The 21,706-nt window shown below is 33.1% G+C and overlaps 1 protein-coding gene across 1 annotated transcript in view; it reads left to right on the forward strand.

Moving 5' to 3' along the window:
- The window catches only part of LOC132738713 (E3 ubiquitin-protein ligase RNF19B-like), a 35,464-nt gene extending 15,048 nt beyond the window's left edge, over positions 1 to 20,416 (forward strand). The window contains exons 6-12 of the mRNA XM_060726304.1: positions 65 to 227; positions 3,724 to 3,832; positions 4,575 to 4,724; positions 7,216 to 7,471; positions 7,921 to 8,088; positions 8,745 to 8,887; positions 9,335 to 20,416. Of these exons, the coding sequence (XP_060582287.1) occupies positions 65 to 227; positions 3,724 to 3,832; positions 4,575 to 4,724; positions 7,216 to 7,471; positions 7,921 to 8,088; positions 8,745 to 8,887; positions 9,335 to 10,125 (1,780 nt within the window). The 3' untranslated portion in view covers positions 10,126 to 20,416. The remainder of the gene's footprint in view (positions 1 to 64; positions 228 to 3,723; positions 3,833 to 4,574; positions 4,725 to 7,215; positions 7,472 to 7,920; positions 8,089 to 8,744; positions 8,888 to 9,334) is intronic.
- Positions 20,417 to 21,706: the final 1,290 nt, after the last annotated feature.

Genomic DNA, 21,706 nt, shown 5'->3' on the forward strand with positions numbered 1-21,706 from the left:
AATCTGATCGGGCCATATGTGTTAATTTCTAACAATAATTCTTACTTAATACTTCTTTTTTCAGTCCATCAGGTTGCACATTTTGGGGTAAGAAGCCTTGGAGTAGAAAGAAGAAGATATTGTGGCAGCTTGGTACCCTGGTTGGAGCCCCTGTTGGCATCACACTTCTAGCAGGCATAGCGGTTCCAGCTATGATAATTGGCATACCGGTCTGGGTTGGAAGAAAAGTTTGTATATTTTACTATTTTTCTTAGGAAACAAACACCATACTGCCCTTGATGACATACTACATAAGTTACAGGGCTGTTGAAAATTTTAAACAGCATTTTAATGGTAAATTTTGAAAATTTCGTAGAAAAAGCCATTGAAGGTGAAATTAAAAGAAATACTGCCTTAAAAAACCTACTGTAGGTACTCCATAAACAATAAAAAAAATCTGACACAAATCTTAATCGGGTTTGCTCAGGTCATTACGTACATTGCAGCTCTTTCTTAAAGGAGTACATTTATGCTTGATTTAGTACATTTGTAGTTAGATTGAAGAATTTAAGTGTATAAACAGAGCAACAGATAAGCTTTAAAAGTGAATTGGGTATTACTCCATCATTTCCTTTGGAATTGGGTATTGGCTCCATTTAATTGGGTATTCCAAAACTCGATACCCTATGATTTCAAGATCAATTGGGTATTCAATTATGAAGATATGAATTTTATGGTTTCAATATCAATAACATTAAATTTAGATATCTTAACTGTTTTAAAAAGAAAATAGGATTAACAATTTACTAGAACTTTTCACAATTGTTTTATTTTTTATATAAAATGCTCATGTTAAATTTCATTAAATTTTTAACAAGTTCATTTTCTGACTGATTTTTTATTATTTTGCGACTGTTTTGTTTCAAATCATTTTCACTTTGTACGACGCCATATTGCTTTTCAAAGCGTCTATTGATACAGCTGGGACCTACCTATTGACGGTCTCCGCAAAATCAACGGTCTCTGACGGTCGGTAAAGACCGTCAACCTGAGTAGACAAATCGACGGTCTCATGCTTAGTCGGTCTTTGGAGACCTGGGACTGTCGAAGACCGGAGACTGTTGATTAGTTAGCATTGATTCTGGAATATTCGGATATCATGCATATCGATATAATTTGTCCAAAACTACGAGTGTACGACAGATTAATTTTGCGGTGATAAAAATGACAATACGCACGGGTTTTTAAGACAATTGCGTATTTTATTTTTTTTAATGGGTTTTGATACACATTCTTAAAAAATCAATTGCGTATTTTATAAAATTAATTGCGTAAATACGCAAATACGCACCTTTTATTTTATGCTTTTCAGTGGATTACTGATTTATCCGTGAAAATTATATTTGATAATTTCACAGTGAAAATTATCAAAATAAAATTTCACTTTTTTCAATGACGAAACTACTTTTTTAAGATTTTCCCCATGTGGTACCTCAATTTTATTTTTACGGACAATTCTGACAATGTCAGGCTGTTAAAAGAAATAGCAAAGCTGAAATAGATAAATAACTTAAATGTCAAAAGTAACACAGAGAGAAAACTTACTTCTATTCCTCAAATTCCAATCACCAAATTTCGTCTCTAAATTTTTTTTTGTTTCGTTTTTACAGTCCTTCCCCATGCAAAACTGCTCTTGATGACATTTGGGCATATTAAAGTATCCTACGAGCAATAACTGCCGTATGCTTTATGAAAAATTTTAAAGCATTGACAGCCATCACTCGTAAAATAAGTAAATTAACCCAGCGTTCCTTCAGCAAGCTTCCAAGTTTTCCATTTTCCTAGCTCCTTTTCTGAATGTTTTCACTACTGTCAACCCATATTTTTTGTCTGTTACAATCTTCAAATAAGTTTTCTTTCTTTTAAAAAGGTGTATGACTAACAAATCCAAATTATATCCTTCTGAATCTTACACAATTATTTTCCTCCCATGAAATACACAACTTTAAAAAATGGCTGCCGTTTACATTTAAGAAACCAGGTCTAATATAAATTCGCAGTAAGTAACAGAAATATGGATGGATGGTTGGAATTTTCTCCTGCAAGAATTGTTTGTTTTTATTATTAAAACAAGCGATCATTCATATTTTTTTAATAAAATGAATAAATATCACCGTCATTTAACCTTGATTGGCGGACTTATTTTTCAGCTCAAGACTTCTTGTTTTAAATGAGAAATTCCGTCTAAATGGGGCTCTCAATGGGGGAAACAGATTTTAATATTAACGTAAAAATTATGGAAATTTCGTTTTAACTTGTTTTTAAGCATAAAATAAAAAGAAAATTTGTCTGTTTGTTGTGTAAGATGTAATTTTATTTCATCTCGTGAACTCGTGAGAATACTGTTTTTAAAGCTCACTCGATGAAATAAAATTTCATCTTACACACAAACAAACAAATATCCTCTATATCTGTTGCTCTGGTATAAAGCTATAATTCTGCTGCCTTAAGTGTACAAGGTTATTGTTAGAATATTATAAAAACAGTAATACCAAAATGCCTGTATGGAAGAAATTTGTTTGTATATTGCCTTAAAAGTAAATCTTTAAATGGCGCATGCTTAAAATCAATGCCTTATATCCCCTTAAAAATTTCAAGGTCAGATTTTTTTGAGAAGAATACTCTTTGAAGGCACATTATGCCTCATAAACAAATAAATTTTTACTTCTTTAATTAATTTTAATTAATAATTTTATAATGTCCAAATAATGGTTTTAGAGAATCTTAGATTCTTGTAAGAAAGTAGTGATAAATATGAAATAATTTGTCATAAAAGTAGCAAAATGGAAACAAAGTAGAATTTTGACTTCCATATAATTATTATTGCCAAAAAAGCAACAGATGAAAAAGATGGTTCTGGTAATTGGCCAATGAGTACTGTAACTTTTTGATACTATATGAGTATGCTAAAATTAAAAATATGCTATGCTCATCTTTGAGTAAAATATTTTAATCAAAGAAATTTGTTAAAACCTATGAAATCCTTACTGAATATGTCTAATTTGAATAAAAAAAAGTGAATTAACTATGTATTGGAAGTCACATTCCCTTTGACAGGATAAGTAAAGTTGGTATTTTCTTAAAAAACTGCCAGTTTTTTTAACGACACTATATATTCATATTGTGACCACCTAAAGTGTGTAGAGTTTTAAACATGAAATATCTACTGTGAAGTCACAACATGTTTATTTTAGATTTACAAAGAGACTGTGTAGCAATTACCAATAATTCCTGATATCAAATTAAGCATAGTGTATCTTTAAAAAAAATTGAGAAATTAAAATAAAAACATTCCTGAGTCATAATGAGCCTTTAAAAACTCCAGCAGTATAAATATGTTATCTTTCTCTGCCTCTTTGTTGAAATATCAAGGTCATTGAATTTATTTTCCAAGATAAGGACAGGCTATTTTTTTGTAACAAAATATGTACACATGTCTTAGTTAAGACAATGTGGTGGCATGGTCGAGTGGTCAACACATCAGACTGCTGACCATGTTGATTCAAACCCTGTCAGGGGGAAAGCCGTTGTTTCCTTGAGCAAGAAACTTTACATTCATTGCTAAGTACTGGTTGGTTCCTTGGAAACATATTCAAGACTTTCAATTAAGCTTATAGCTTCAAACATTATCAAACTAAAACAAATTTGTATAAACTATGACATTGTTTACATTTTCCTTTTCAGATACATTCCCGATTTGAACATTCTTCAAAACATAAACATAACGTAGCCATAGTGGGTGGGGTAACAGCATCCATACTGGTATCACCTATTGTTGCAGGCCTAGCTGTAGGTTAGTATTGGAAAGGTTCTTGAAGATTTTATAAGCTCGACTTGAAAGAATAGGGAGAGCTTTTTAACTATCTAAGCTTCAGCATCACACTTTGGTTCAGTTTTTGTGTCAAAGTTTGTATCACCACAGCTACTTAAGGGAATGGGTTGAAACTTCACACACTTATTTGAGAGCACAGTAGGGAATAAATTTCCATGGCCCATAACTCTTAAGATGGATTTTGACATAACTATGGCGCTTTTTGTTCTTTGAAATTTCTACATTATCCAGGCTCTTTGTCTTACTATCAAGCATTCTGAGGATAGATGGGAGCACGCTCTCCTACCGACAGCTCTTGTTTTTCGTTTAAAGGGGCTCATTCTTTGTCAATTTTCCAAATTTCAATGAATAGGAATACATAACCCCTTTCAGAAAATGCAAAAGCAGTGCTAACTGGGTGCATGTGAAAAAAATTCATGCTGAGTTTTGATTTATTTCCAACATCATTTTGGGTAAAATCAGAAATTTAGAGTTAGGTAATGTTTTCTGAACCTTGTCTAATGACAATACAAAAAAGAAAATATCCTAAATATGCATGAAATAAATGTACATAAGGTCTGCTTGTCCATAAAATAGTTAAGATGACTTTGACTGAAGCCGAACAAAAATATCAAAAGAAGTTAGTTATCATGACTGTTGTAATTAGATATTTCATCATAAAATGTTCATCAAAATATGTTGCAAATTCTGCTTTGTATAACAGGTATTGGGGTGCCTATACTTCTGGGCTATGTTTACGGGGTTGTCCCAATCTCACTGTGTAGAAGCGGAGGCTGTGGAGTACGGACAACAAACAGCGGAGGTGTCAGGTTTGAGTTTGAGGAAAACGAAACAGGCAACTCTACTTACGCAGGTAGGTTAGGATATATGTGAAAATCTTTACCTGCTTACTGTGCAATGAACTTGCCCAGATTTGAATTTTGAACAGTCCATTTCAAGTTAAAGAGATTTGAATATAATTTTTAAAAAAATGGGCTACCACCAGTACTATCCTGGTCGGACTGTATGGATATGTAAGCTGGCCTGGCTCTAAACTGGCAACAATGGGTGCACATTTTTGGTTTCCTGCAGCTTGAGAAAATAATTGTAAAACAAGTAAAACAATTGTAAGGAATGTTTTAAGAGGTAAAAGAAGCTGAAAATGTTTACTGCAAATTAAATCTAAATTTAAGCCAAGTCAAAACAGTATGAGTGGATATTTTAAAATTTTTCGAAAATCGCAATTTCAGGAGTTTAAAGAAATACCATATTGTCTCTATTTAACGCCCATACATTACTTTCCATGGCCTTAATAAGGTTTACTTAACATTGAAAAAAAAAGATAAACATTAAAGGAACATTATGCTTCAAAATGTTTGTTTACTTCGTATAAAGAGCTAACAAAATTTTTATAACTTTAAAATAATGGTTTTGGAGCAAGTTAGCTACCTGTTACCTGAAGAAAGTAGTGATAAATGTGAAATAACTTGTCATAACGGTAGTATAATGTAAACAAAGTAGTATTTGGACTTCCATATGAAATACCTTATACTAAAACTTCACTATTTATTTACTAATGGCCAAAAAGCAACAGAAGGGATAGATGGTTCAGGTAATTTTTTTGCCAGTAAACTATAATGCTAGCCAAAACTAAAAAGAATTTGAATATAAATAAATTAAAGCATTTCTCAGGCATAATGGGCCTTTAAACTTTTGTATAAAAAAAATCACAGAACAACATGTAATGGAATTATAGAAAATTAAGAGTATTAAGAAATGACAAAAAGCAAAACAAAAACAAAAAGCCCTATCAAATTTAAGGTTATGGTTAAAAGTAAAGTGTAAAGATATACTTTGTCCATCATTGAGTAAAATATTTTAATCACGAAACTTTATTGAAATCGATGAAATTCTTTCTTAATATGTCTAATTTGAACAAAATAGTGAATAAAATTTGCATGGGAAGCTGTGTTCCCTATTACAGGATAAGTGAAGTTGGTCATTTCTTTTTTAAAAAAATGCCAGATTTTGCCACACAACACTATATTTTCATATTGTGACCACTCATAGTGTGGAGAGTTTAAAACATAACATATTTTACTTTGTATGAACTCAAAACATGTTGGTTTTCTTTGGTTGTTTTTTACAAAGATAGTGTGTAGCAAATATCAATATTTTCTAATATAAAATGTGAGCATGGTATATCTTGTTTAGTATTTGTGCCTGTTTTGTAAGGGTTCATTACATCATACATGTACATGTATATTACTCATATAATACTTGCTGAATAACAAGTTATATTCTGGAACTATGTGCTAATGAAAGTTAGAGTGATATTGATTTTTCCTTGTTGTTTTGTACAGCATGTAAGAAATTCATACTAAAAAGATCTATGATTCATACCTGTTTTAGAAAGATAATTTTATAGCAGTATTCCAGGGTTTTTTCTCGGCACTTCGGGAACACAGAAAGACAATTTTATAATTGTATTCCAGGGTGTTTTTTTTTTTCTCAGCACTTAGGGACCAAGACCCGACCCCCCCCCCCCCCCCCCCCCAGAATTGGGAATTTTTATGTTGTTTTAGACAAAGTTTAATGATTAAATAGTTAAATCATAAGTGACTGAGTTTCCTAAAAAAATTAATCTCAAGCTCAGACCTGGACATTTGTTCATAAATCTGACTGTCCAATGAAAAATTTCCTGATATAGAGCATTTTTTATAGCATCGAGGTCAGACTTTATGTATATTCACTATCATTCATTTTACACTAGAATATATAGATATTTTACTAGAATAAAGTGGGGGATTATGCCATGGTAACTCAATCAGATTCAGAATAGCTGCTTAATACATTCCAAAGGGAGCACGGTCTTACATTTTGTAACCCCGCGACACTTTATTGATTAACATGGCACAAAGATGATGTATAAAGCTCTGAGTCGTGCCTGTTATTCTCTTATATATAGAAATTTAAGGATGAATCTTGTCAGTTTACTTACATTTTCTATACCATTTACTACCTACCCTATGTCAAATTTATTTGTTATTATAGGTGTGCCCCCATTTATGGGATGGGAAATTGCATATAGATTTGCCCTTTTCCAACCATTACGCTGTTCATCTGCAGGCTGACAAAAATAGTGAAATGAGGGTGCCTATGTGTTCTTTGAACATATTTCTTCTTTTTGTGTAACATATTTTGTGTTAAATTAACTTTATTTTAATCATCCTAAGCTACATTCTTGTCATGTTCAGATAATGTTTATTGATGCAATGTTTTTTTAAGGATTAGGGCATCAAATAACCTTATATGTCTGCAAGTACTTTCATTTATGATCTTACTTCTTCAATTTAATGTTGCAGGTGCTGTCGACAGCCAGAGCGTCGGAACAGGTCATCAGGTTCCGAACCCAAGTATCGCACCGAGCATTGGCGAGGCTAGTGTTGGAATGAACAATAGTTTGTATAGTGGAAGTGGTACACACATTGATCGCGTTGGTGTAAGCCGCGAGGACGAGAGTGACCGAGATTCTGCCAGTCATCGAGCAATAGCAGGTTCGAGTCTAAACGGCAGTATGTGCGGGAGCACTTACGCTGCAGTTATTGGAATGCATACAAAGTAAGTGTTCAAGTTGATTTATTACACTTTTAGTTTATGATATTCTATGGGAAAAAAATAAAGAAAGAAAAAAGAGCCTTTGTGGCAAATATTTGAAGTTGCTGACACTTCAGACTAGTAATCTAAGGATTGCTGACTGTGTGGGTTCAAACCCTTTCAGGGGCAAGCCATTATTTCCTTGAGAAAGAAACTGTACATTCATTGCCTAGTACTGGTTGGTTTCAGAAACAGATTCGCGAGTGTTCCAATAAGCTTATAGCGTCCAACACAATCAAACTAAACTAACTTTGTATTAACTAATGCATTTGTCCCACTGATCTACTTGTAAAAAAAATAGAGGCATCAGCATAACAGAAACAAAGAGGATACTTTATGTGTCTGACCTGAACATATCTCTAGTATTTTTTGTATATCCAATGTATGTTCAGCATGAAATTTTTATTTTTCAGGCTGGAAGTACAAGCAGAGATGGAGACAGACGTACCCACTGGAAAACGTGCAAGTTTCAGCAGTGGCTCTGCCAACTTTAGTATCGGAGAAAAGTCACTTGGCGAGAAATCTGGTATCGGAGATGACGCAAGCACACGCGGCCTTGCTGGCTCAATAGCTAATTACAAGTATGTCTGAAATGAAAAGTGTTGCACGTTATCGTTACCTTAGTGCATTGGATAACTAGTGAATAACTGGTTAACTCCTATTAACTTTACCCGTTACTGCACTAAGGGGACTTTTCATATGATGGGCTAGTTTGTTACCTTAATTGCTTTACTTGGGGCTTCAGGACTATGATAATGCATGTGTCAGTCTCCCAGGTGGGTCTATAATTCCCACTTCTAATAAAACTTTTGATAAGATATATGATTAGGGGTGAACAGTATATAAGATATAGGATTAGGGATGTAAAATATAGAAAGTTTACAATTATAGAGTCCTTTGTGTTGAGCATGGCTTTTCCTTGATTCAGTTTGAAAAAGATGTAAATCAAATGCTACTTATCTATGGTGGCAAATTTTAATGAATTGTTTGTATACATTCTTCTGTAGTAGTTAAATAAAACTTATAATTACCGGTATTTCACTTGCAGCAGTAAATTTCAGGACAACTGGTTAAAAAATTCATAATTTAGTACGAGACTTTATTTATAATAATTGCCAGCTTATAAATTATATTACTCAAATTCTGTAATAATGTGAAAGTTGCACCCAGTAATAAACTGAACTTAGCTGTACAAATATTCTTGACTTACTACTAATTGTTATTGTTTTATTTTAAGGTTCGATTCGGCATCTTTGACGCCATCTGATGTGCATGTAGATTTAGCGAAATCAGCCAAGGCAGAGGTTGATCATGTACCATTGACTGTAGAGGGTGGACGTACGACGCCACGAGATTTGGACATTTCTAGTCTCTCATCTAGTAAGTTTACAGTGAACTATAGATAATATCTGTCACTGTTGAATAGTTGGTGCAAAAAAAAAAAAAATGTTATCAATAAACCTACATGACTTGTTTTGTGCGAATTTGATGATATAGCAATGAGATCTTAGATTTGCTATGTATAGTTTACTTTGAAGAATATATATTTCTTCATTATGTTAAAAGAAATGTACCCTTTAGTGATCAGGGGTGGCTATGGCCAAGTGGATCAGGATGTTGACTTCAAACCACTCTTGCCCTCATGACTGTGGGTTTGAGTCTGACAGGGACCAGGGATCCAACTAGCTTAAAATTGTTGGTGGTTCTATTCAGGTGCCCCTTTGTGCCTGAAATTATTAATGTACTAGTATTTAAAATTATACGAATTTCGTGTTGTGTGTGAAAATCTGTTTTTCAATTGTAATAATGCTGATGTCTTTTCCCAAGGAATCTCTCATGATGACAAGAAGAAGACCAATTCCTGTCCTGGTTCCCCTCATTCCAACTCTGGAATGACATCTGAGCATGAGGACGGTTCCCGTCATCACAGTGCTAGGTGTCGGAAGTGCCGACGAGCCGCAAAACTTGCAGAAAAGCATGCAACAGAACAGATGAATGTTCACTTTTCAGACCAGGTCAGCTTGCAGAGCTTTCAGGCTGAGGACGCTGTCCTTGACTTGCCTATGGGTAAACATGGAATAGACTCTTTATCGGAAATGTGCAATGAAGATGATTTTGATTCAGATGACGCATTGGATCGGTGCAGTAAAAGACGTGTCACTGGGCGAATAAACTCTGAGCCGGCAGTGTTATTAACGGAGGTAGAAAATGATCACCCAGGTTTCATTCATGTGGAGCCTGTTGAAAGTCGCGTCGATTGCGACAGTGATAGTAGTGATAAACAGAAAAGTACGACATCGTTGACGCCTCCGCTCTCAGATGGTAGTAGTAACGATGTAATTGTTAGTTTGAACGGCAGTGTTTCTTCGATGTCAATGAAATTTTGCAAGTATGGAAATGGTGAAGAAAAGACTCTTTCAAAGTGTCGAAGCGAAGAAATATATAAAAAGAAAAAGAGTAAAATGGACGATTCCGTCGAAGAGAAAAGTAAAAGTGAAGAAATGTGTAATAAGGATGTTGACGTTCTGAGTGGCCACATGAAACGCACAAGACGTGAGAGTTGCGAACTGGCGATGCAGGACGGACGAATATCGCCTTCTTCGAGTATTGTAAATTGAACAAGTTAACAGCCTTACATATTGTGAATTTGATGCAAAACTTTAAAATTAGAAATAAACTAATGCTAAGTGTAGCTCTTTCTCCATCCCACGTAACATGTTTCTATTTATAGATTTTTTTTATTCTATACAGATCCATTCCTTTTTAGAGAATTTATATTTCACTGAATTTCATTTGCTTCATGCTTCGTAATTTTTTTTTCCAGGCAACTTTCTTGTATTCTTGTATTCTGGTAAAATATGGACATAGCTTCAAAGAAAGAACGCAATAATTCGTTCATTACAATTAAATATTGGAAGTTCAGTCAGATTTTACTTGATCAGAGGAGGAGAGGCTTAATTGCTTTTATACTTAATGATTTGAAATACTATGTACAGTTTATGAATCAAGTTTTTCAGATCTATACATTTTTTTTAACACCCAAAAGCATTTTTTTAGTATACTTGTAACGCACCTTGTCGTTGGACCAACCGTCTGTAAGCAATTTCATATCCGGTCTGTATCTCTTGAGCTGAAGAAAGTAATATTATAGTAATAGTAGAAATGTTATACCATGATGAGACAATGTGCAGAGCGTAGATTTGACTTTCCCCAGGTCAAGGTTACATTTAGTCATTGGGTATAAGTTAAAAAATTTAATGTACCTAGTGAAAATGAGTGCTAATCTTGCCCCTTGGTTTAATACCTGCCCCGCTGTGGGAGTTACTTGAGTTACATAGGGAAATATATTTAAGTCTTCTTGTGTTGAACTGCAATTCCCACAGCTTAAATATTTGGCATGTAGCATTTCCTTGTTGACCTTTACAACCCCTAGATCCTTATCCATGGGTTAAAAATTAAATATATCTAATCTTTTTGTGGAACACTGTTATGCCCTGAGTTTATATATTTGGCACGAAGAAATGCCTAGTAGACCTCTACAAAAGTTTTAAAAGTCATGCACATAGGGTCAGAAATGCTCCCACCCTGGGAGGTAGGGGGTCATTTAGTATTATAAGAATAAAATGAAAGATAAAACATTTTTCAGTCGAGTTTTTTTTAATGGGTCTCTTCCTTAATTGAAAGATGACTTTTAATTCATGGAACCAAATTCTTTGGAGTAAATATTGCCACCCCAGTGCTCTTGTTTTCATCTTGTTCTGCAGTCTATAACGACTTCCATGAACTCTGTCTCACTTGTAATTTGAAGAATTCTTTTCATTCCCATCCAACGATATAGTGATACCTACATAATATTTTGAAGTATTTCTCGGAAAGTACGCTTAAAATCATTTTTCTTATGAAATTTCTTAATTGGTGACCCACATGTTGTAAATGAAAAATATATATACCCTCAAGTGATAAAACTCTATCACATGAAGACTTTTTTTATTATCAGACTTTAAGTACCGTAATCAGCCTGGTCTCTTAGTAGGGCCCTTAATTAATAGAAAACTTTTTGTTGAACCCTCTTCAATAGAACTTACTGATGGACCCTCATTTGATGATGGTTTTGTTGGACCCGTTATCTTATGAAACTTGATGAGTTCTGGTATGTAAAAATGAAAACAACATTATGACAATATTGGAAATATGAATGTCAAAAAACTGAGAAAATCTATTAACAACTTTATGGTTATAAAATGCAATAAATATAGAATTTCTGGCAGAGTCTATTGATTTTTCTGTGAAAACCGACTTTACATAGGATTGTATAAGAAATATTGTTTGGTACATGATGTTGTTAAATAACAAACAAATTTGCAGATTTCCACTTTTCTACACAGTGATTTTTCACTTAATATCACATAGGCCTAGGCATATAAAAACCTTCTTCCGAATCCAAATTTTCTTTAAAATTGTGCAATTTTTTCAAAAAATCTGAACTTACACTAGCTTTTATATTTCCAAATAAGCAATTTAAGTGATGATCTTTTTTTCCAAAATCAAGAAGACCGAAGGCCTTTCTGTCAGTTAAGTGAGTTGAAAGCACTGCTACATTTTTTGCTCATATGCTTTGATCTATATTTTATTTTCATGAATGAGTACCCACGCTGATGAATAATGAGGAAAAACAACACACAAAAAATGGCACATATTTAACAACTCTTATAAAATATATTTTAAAATATTCTATACCCACCATAGAATAAAAAAAATCATTGGCCAGTAAACACTTGCAATAAGCTATTTTTGATAACTTGCATTTTTTGATGGTGATATTTAAAGCAGTATGCCTCAAGATTCATGCTGATTTTCATGAACATTTTAAAAATGTGTTTAAAAGTAAAATATTGTGAAGTAATCAAAAAGGAAGCAACTTGCACATTACAAACAGCACCTCAAAAACCATGTAAATTACCAAAATGAGGTAAAAATATTTAAAATAGCCTTAACTGCATTAGTAACGCAGTATAAATATGGTCATAAATATTGAAAATAATTACTCACACATTACTTGTAAAATATTATCTTTTTCATAAAATTTTAGTACATTTTAAGTTGGGGGGTGCTTTTATTGAAATATTTTGGCTTATCTGGAGGCATGTAGCTTTAAATATTGATATGATTCGTCAAAAATGTTTTTTCAAGTACATGAAGTAGGTGTTGTTTTTTTTGTGAAAATATTTTCATCTTTATTTGTTCTAGCTGTTGTTGTGGCCGTTGTTTTTCATTATTTAAGCAAAATATATGCCAGGGTGAGAGATTGGAATGACTGGACACTGGGGTGTGTTTTCTGTCAATTCACAAGCCCGATCCAACAAAAATGATTGAAGGGAATTTCTTCAAGGCAAGGATTAGAAGCAAATTACATGTATGGGAACTCACTTAAATGTCAAAGATGCTCAATTTTGTATCAGAAACTTTTTTGTAACAATAAGATTGTGTCACTGTAGATATGAATATTCTTTCTTTATTGACCCTTATTGCTTTTCTTTTTTTCATCTTGCTTTACATCCTAACACTATTTTATCTTGGGCAAAAAATGAAAAAAATATTTCTTCTGATTTGATGTCACTAATTTTTACTTAACTTTTTTTTGTAAAGAGAGCTTTTTTTTGTAAGGAAAATTATCCTGTATGATACATTTGGATTTCCTTTATTTGTATCCAGATAACTAATTTTATTTTTCAAAAATAATCTAATTTTGTTTTCACGTTGTTTCATTGTTTAGGAGTCATTCCAGGTGAAATAAGGTAAAACTGGTAACAAGAGATCAATATAACAATGGACAAATTAAAAATTTTGTCAGCATTTGTAACAAAAATATTTGTAACAATAATCAATTTCAAGTACTGCGAAGTTGAAGTTAAAGAAATTTTAAGAAATTTTTTTTACCGCACCTGTTTATAGAATATCTCTATTTCATTCTATAGATAAAAAAAAACTTTTAGACAATACATTTAAAACTGTACCTTAACTGTTAGACTGAGAGGGAGTTAAATCTTGTTGTCTTAAAAATTTCAAGACCCGGAAGTTAGTTTTGAATTTGTTGCCAAAAGTGAAAAGCATTCCAGAATAGTGATTGAGAATTATATTTTTATATGACACTTATTATTGTTCCGAGCCGAACAAAGTGTGAAATGAAATCGTCCAGTATGTTTTATCACCCCCTGTTAAGAATTAACTTGTTTTCCATTGTTTTGTTGTTACATTGTCAGAATTAGTCACATTATACTAATACTTTAATAGCATTTCAGTGGTAGCCATTTTGATGTTGTTTTTTTTTTTTTCAAATGAAGGAAATGAGGTTTGTTTGTGTTTACAGATATTGTAATTGAAACTCTTAACATTTTTAGCTCGACTATACGAAGTATATGTAGAGCGGTCCTACTCGCCCCGGCGTCTGCGTCCGCGTCCAGATTTTAGATTAAAGTTTTGGTGCAGTAAAATATTTTTCACTATAACTTTGTCATTTCTTAAGGTATCAACTTCAAACTTCAAATATATGTTCCTTATCATCAACCACATCTTATGTGACAAGGTTCATAACTCTAGCACCAATATTTTCAGATTTATCTCCCCTTGAACTTAGAATTTTCCTTAAAAAATACTATTTTTTACTGTTACTTCTTTATTTGTTAAGGGATCAACCTCATACTTCAAATATATGTACCTTATCATCATCCCCATCTTATATGACAAGGTTCATAACTCTAGCACCAATATTTTCAGATTTATCTCCCCTTGAACTTAGAATTTTCCTCAAAAAATACTATTTCTTACTGTTTCTTCTTTATTTCTTAAGGGATCAACCTTATACTTCAAATATATTTACGTTATCATCATCCCCATCTTATGTGACAAGGTTTATAACTCTAGCACCAATATTTTCAGATTTATCTCCCTTTGAACTTAGAATTTTCCATAAAAAATATTATATTTTACTGTTACTTATTTATTTCTAAAGGGATCAACTTCATACTTCAAATATATGTACGTTATCATCATCCACATCTTATGTGACAATGTTCATAACTTTTGAAGCAATATTTAGAGATTTATCTCTCTTTGAACTTAGGATTTACTTTTTAAGGTATCTTCTTCAAACTTCAAATATATATTTCTTATCATTACACAAATGTTGTGTGACAAGGTCCATAACTCTAGCATGACTATTTCCAGTATTATTCCCCTTGATCTTGGAATTAATGTTAACAAATGTTATTTTTTTACTATAACTTAATACATAATTATACATAATTGATTTTTGTGTCGCCTTGAAAAGGTGACATATAGGGGTTACTTTTGTCGGCGGCGGCGTCTGTGTCGTTGTCGTTGTCGGCGTCCCCTAAAGCTTGTCCGGAGCATAACTCAGTCACTATAAGTCTGATTGACTTCAAACTTGGTATGCATGCTTCTTTCAATAACCCGAAGTGCAGTGCACAAGGACCGGTACTCTGCAGTTCTTATTTTTTGAGTTATTGCCCTTTGTTAATTTTCATACTTTAATTTTGTCCGGGCCATTTCTCTTCAACTAAAAAAGCTATGGACTTGAAACTTCATAGGATGATAGGTCTCATTAAGAAGAAGTGCAGTGCACAAGAACAGGTATTCTGCATTTCTTATTTTTTGAGTTATTGCCCTTGGTTTATTTTCATACTTTAATTTTGTCCGGGCCATTTCTCCTTAAGTATAAAAGCTATGGACTTGAAACTTCATAGGATGATAGATTTCATTAAGAAGAAGTGCAGTGCACAAGAATCGGTACTCTGCATTTCTTAATTTTTGAGTTATGGCCCTTTGTTAATTTTCATACTTAATTTTTGTCCAGGCCATTTCTCCGAAAGTATAAAAGTTATGGACTTGAAACTTCATAGGATGATAGATCTCATTAAGAAAAAGTGCAGTGCATAAGAACTGATACTCTGCATTTCTTATTTTTTGAGTTATTGCCCTTTGTTGATTTTCTTACTTTATTTTTGTCCTGGTCATTTCTCCTCAAGTATGAAAGCTATGGACTTGAAACATCATAGAATGATAGATCTTATTGATAAGAAGTGCAGTGCACAGAACCTGCTGCTCTGCACTTATTATTTTTTAGCTCGACTATTCGCAGAATAATCGAGCTAATGCAGTCACCCATTTGTCGGCGTCCCTGTGGTTAAGTTTTTGTATGTAAGCTGGTATCTCCATAACTACTGAAGGGAATGGATTGAAACTTCACACACTTGTTCTCTGTGATTATCTAAGATGATTGGCACAAGTCCCATAACTCTGAATTGTTTTATTTCATAATTATGCCCCTTTTTCGACTTAGAAAATCTTGGTTAAGTTTTTGTATGTAAGCTGGTATCTCCATAACTACTGAAGGGAATTGATTGAAACTTCACACACTTGTTCTCTGTGTTTATCTAAGACAATTGGCACAAGTACCATAACTCTGATTTGCTTTTTTACATAATTATGCCTCTTTTTCGACTTAGTAATTCTTGGTTAAGTTTTTGCGTGTAAGCTGGTATCTCCATAACTACTGAAGGGAATGGATTGAAACTTCACACACTTGTTCTCTGTGATTATCTAAGATAATTGGCACAAGTCCCATAACTCTGATTTGCTTTTTTACATAATTATGCCCCTTTTTTGACTTAGAAATTCTTGGTTAAGTTTTTGCATGTAAGCTGGTATCTCCATAACTACTTAAGGTAATGGATTGAAACTTCACACACTTGTTCTCTCTGATTATCTTAGATGATTGGCACAAGTCCCATAACTCGGATTTGCTTTTTAACATAATTATGCCCCTTTTTCGACTTAGAAATTTTTGATTAAGTTTTTGCGTGTAAGCTGGTATCTCCATAACTACTGAAGGGAGTGGATTGAAACTTCACACACTTGGTCTCTGTGATTATCTAAGGTGATTGGTACAAGTCCCATAACTCTGAATTGTTTTATTTCATAATTATGCCCCTTTTTCGACTTAGAAAATCTTGGTTAAGTTTTTGTATGTAAGCTTGTATCTCCATAACTACTGAAGGGAATGTATTGAAACTTGAAGAGTTTGTACCTTTTCGGACAATTTTATGTATTCATATAGGTAAGCATTATTATACTCAATGAAACACCCTTGTGACAAATTTTCGAATAGTCGAGCTTTACTGTCCTCCGACAGTTCTTGTTAGTTATTGCCCTTGGTTATTTTTCATATTTCATTTTTGTACTGGCCATTTCTCCTAAACTATATTGTTCACAAGGCGACACATCCGACTCGCGGAGTTCTAGTTCTTTCATAGTTTTGTCCTCCTTACTGCGTCCAGTATTTTATTAGTCAGCTTCGCTGTCTCCTGTGACAGCTCTTGTTGATACTGCAATTTCATAATAAAATTGTATTTAAAAGGACTTGGCTGAGGTTTTTAGGCATGACGGGACTGGAATTTTTTTTTAGAATTTTGTTAACCGTTTAATGTAGTTCTGAACCAATAACTTGTGTGCAAATTTTTAGATCATTCCCTCAACTCCGCTTTCCAGTAAATTCAACTTTGTTGTGCAGATACACCGAAAAATGAAAAAGCGTTGTAAAGTCCTTTTTCTCTCAAATCAAGCACAAATTGCACAAAAAATAATTTCTGAATTAAAATTAAATTTTAAGTATATTTCTTTATAATCTTTCTCAAATTTATCCATTTTAAGTGTTTCACTTGATTTATGTAAAAATTTCAAATTTTATAATTTTAGGCTGTTTGACCTCAGTCGAGTTCCTTTAAGCTCAAATTTTTGAAGGGGTAAAATGAGCATGTGAGGTTGTGCACCTGGGTATTTTCGTCTGGATATTTTTAGTATTTTTAGAGTTATTGCCCTTGACTTAGTAAAATTTTGCAATTTTCAACTTGTGTCGCATGTAACTCAAAAAGGATTTGACATACTGTCATGAAACTTTACAGGAATATTGATTAGCATGTGCAGTTGTGCACCAGGTATTTTCATCTGGATTTATTTAGTATTTTTAGAGTTATTGCCCTTGACTTAGAAAATGTTTGCAATTTTCAACTTGTGTCGCATGTAACTCAAAAAGGATTTGACATAGAGCCATTAAACCTTATGGGAAGGTTGCTCGGCATATTAAGTTTTGCTCCTGGGGTTTCGCTTGTGGATTTATCCAGTTTTTGTTGAGTTATTTCCCTTGACTTAGTAAAAAACGTTTCATTATGTTGTTATTTGTTCCTTGAGTGCTTGAGTTAGAATCGACCAACTTTACAGGAATAATAATCAACATCACTAAATTACAGGAATAATGATTCACATCACTGTGAAGCTATGAACCTGGGATTTTGCATGTGGATTTTTTTCAGTTTTGTTAGAGTTATTGCCCCTGCCTTACAGTAGTATAAATTTGCAATTTTCAACTTGGGGTTTGCTTGGGGATTTATTCAGTATTTGTTAAGTTCTTGCCCTTTACTTAGTAAAAAGATTTTTAGTTTTCAAAATATATTTGACCTAGAGTCATTAGATTGACAGAACAGTGGCGCGGTGGGGGCACCCGTGTCCTATGGACACATTTCTAGTTTATTATAGAAAATACTTTCTTATGCTCTTTCCTTAAAAAATGTAGAAAAAGATTCTTGGTTGAATTTTCATAAAGTCATATACTAAAGTTGGCTTATATTTTCCTTATAGACATTGTTTGCTAAGGACATAAATATACCTTTTTCTAAACAATCATTATGACAAAATGAAGGTGTCTGCAACCAATTGAAGAAATAGATCATTAGGCAATAAGCTGCAGGTGCATGTCCCATTTGATTTTGTCCCAGCTGCAGTTCTCATATGATTTATAACATTCCTTGATTATATATTAACTCCTCAAAATTAATTTGAGTAATACTTAATTGCTCGCAATATAAAGTTGGCATTGAAATCCAAAAGTGATAGAAAACTACAGCATATAAATTGTCAGATTTGAAACTGAAAAATCACAGAGCCTGATAGACAGGCTAGTTCCCAATTATTTATAAATAGCGCATTACATATTCAAAATCGACCAATCACAGAGCCTGATTAATAGAGGCTAGTCACCATTTTCTATTTTAAGCTCAAGCCATTATTCTTTTTGAGTATTTGGAGAAAAAAAGCACACACACACTGAATTATCCATATATTTTCTAATTGTGAAATTGACTACAAGGTAGGTCATGCACAAATTTCGTCACAAATTTGTATACAATATTGCTTAGAGATGATCAACAAAAAAGCAAAGCTATTAATATATATGATATTGTAGCATTTCCCATAATTTCATTTCATCACTGTTTTTTTTTATTTGGCTATTGTATTTTTGTTTATGATATATTGTATATCTGATATTTTATTTTGTGATATAAACTTGTTGATACTTTAAGTTATTTTTTTTATGATGTATATTGATTTGGTTTTCTCATTGTGCAATAGCTCATCTGAAAGCCAAGTTACTTATGGCGAGCTTTTTGGATCACTGCATGTCCGTCGGGAAAAAAATCATCTTTTTTCCCCATTTAACTTGATAGTTACTCTCTTCTTTGTTAAAGACCTATAAATAGACTTTATGACCAGGATCTCCATCTACAGACAAGTGAAGATAACTCTGTTATGGATTTTGATTGAGTCATGCCCCTTTTTGATCATTCGGATTTCTGACGGGTTTTTTTTTGTTTCAAACTTGACGGAATGCATGCTACCCTGACTCTCCAGCCATAAAGATTGTCAAATCAAGTGGCTGCATGGCCCAGTGGTTATCACATGGGACTAGTTTTCGCTAGCTGTCTGCTGAACTGATTGCTAGCCGCATTGGTTCAAACCCTGTCACACCCTGTGGGGACAAGTTGTTTCCTTACGCAAGAAACTTTACACTTATTGCTTAATACTTGTTTATTCTAGGAACCAAGGGATCTGAAAGTGTGTCTAAAGGCTTATAGCTTCCTACACAATCGAGCTAAAATAAATTCTGCATAAACTAAATCATTATGGCTGTAGTATGCAAAAAAAAAAGTCAAGCTTCCATCTTGATTGGATTGTAAACAGGGTTTTCTTTGAATCTTCTGCCCCTCACTATTTGGACAGTAGATGATGTTTTCCTTAAAAATGATGCAATTGTCCAGATTGATTTAAACAAGTCCTGATATTGAATTGATTTATTTAAACATAATTTCTTAAATAAAGTCTCATGGTTTTGCAGAATTATACGAGGGCTGTCTCATTATGCTGGAATTTTGCATGTTTGCTCGGCAATGTCGTATTAGATATCAGTGAAAAAATGTTTTTAGAAGTCAGTTGAGTATTTTGTATTTAAATGCTGTTATCCATGACATACTGGGACAGCCCTCGTACATACATTAATCCTTAAAAAAGAATAGGGCTTTCTGACAAAGAAAGAATCGTCTTAAAATTGGCCATTATTTATCAGATCATAATATGATGAAAAAAATGTCCATGTGAGCATTATAGGGTCGATATTGGCCTAAAATTGGCCCCCTCTTGTTATATAAATAGATTGCCTTGTAACAGTATGATGTTGTTGTTGTATTGAAACTGATGTATTGTTATTAATTTGTCATGATATGTACGTGTTAAGGTAATGCATTGTTATACTTGATATTAACCCGGAGCCAACTGGCGGCCACTGAATTCTACCCACAACTAGGGCTGAGACAAAAAAAAATCGGCGGACACATCCGTGCTGAGCACTGTTAGCTATTCAGTTATGAAATGTTTTGAATTGTTCCTCTAAAAAATGATCATTGGTTTTTATCTAGATTGAAATTTCAGTTAAAACAAAGAGTGTAAAGGGTTACTTGAAAGGTATTGTACGTGAATACAGCTTTCAATAAAACTATAAAACAATAGTCTTTTATTGATTTTGTGCCATTCTTATATGCTTACCTTAGAAAATGTTGATTTTGTGCCATCCTTATATGCTTACCTTAGAAAATGTAGAAAAAGATCATTGGTTTAATTAATTAATTAATCAATTAACTACTAATAATTAATTAATACTTTTAATTAATTAATTAATTAAACCTTACCCTGCTGGTTATCTGATTATCATTTGTCTCCTGTATAGAATCAGGCCAGCCTGTATATCCATGCAATATTATATGATCTAAATATGATATAGCTGAAATTCCATTGGTCGAAATCACAGGCGCTAGTCACATAATCAAATATTTTACATAATCGGTCTATATATGTATATGCATATATAGACCGATTATGTAAAATATTTGATTATGTGACTAGCGCCTGTGGTCGAAATAGGAGTCAACAGAACTATCTATAAAATCATATTCACTGGATTGAAGTATCATATTTACTGCCGGAATTGAATTTTTCCCAGTCTTAAAAATAGACCGAGACTTATATTTATATAATAAAACAATTTATTATACGATCTAAATATAGCTGTTATCCCATTGGTCCAAACAGTAGCCAACACACCATATAAAATCATATTCACTGGGTGAAGTATCATATTCATAGGCTGAATTGGATTTCCCCAATCTAAAAATAGATTGAGACTCATATTGTAGCTATTCATATGATTAAACAATTTATTATATGATCTAAATATAGCTGTAATCCCATTGGTCCAAACAGTAGTCAACAAAACTATTTATAAAATCATAGTAGCCTATTCACTGGATGAATGGGAATTCCCCAATCTGAAAACTAGATCGTAGAAGTTTTTTGCGTCTCCTGTTACACAGTTGCTGCTACATGCAATAGGCTATCATGAGGCGACACATGTGATCACTGATCCAAGAGACATTATCTCAGCAAAAAGTCATTTAAGCAGAAAACCCAGTGTTATGAGCTACCAATCAATCTTGAAAAGTTTCATTGAAATTGCATTAGTGGTATAAGAGGAGTAGTCTGAACAAACTTTAAAAATAAAAATTATTAAAGGGTCATAACTCTGACAAAAATCATTGAACCAGAAAATGCATATGATATGCAAAACTAGACTTTGTACTGATAATTCCTATAAAATTGAAATTGCACCAGCAGTTTCTGAGGAGTAGTCCAGAAAAGCTTCTGTGTAGCTGGCAACACAAAAAAAAACACCTATTATATTGAAGGGCCATAACTCTGCATATAATCAATCACCGGAAAACCCGTGCAAAGCTAGAC

Source organism: Ruditapes philippinarum, unplaced genomic scaffold (assembly GCF_026571515.1).
Source record: "Ruditapes philippinarum isolate M1 unplaced genomic scaffold, ASM2657151v2 ctg777_1_1_1_1, whole genome shotgun sequence".
Taxonomy (NCBI): Eukaryota; Metazoa; Mollusca; class Bivalvia; order Venerida; family Veneridae; genus Ruditapes; species Ruditapes philippinarum.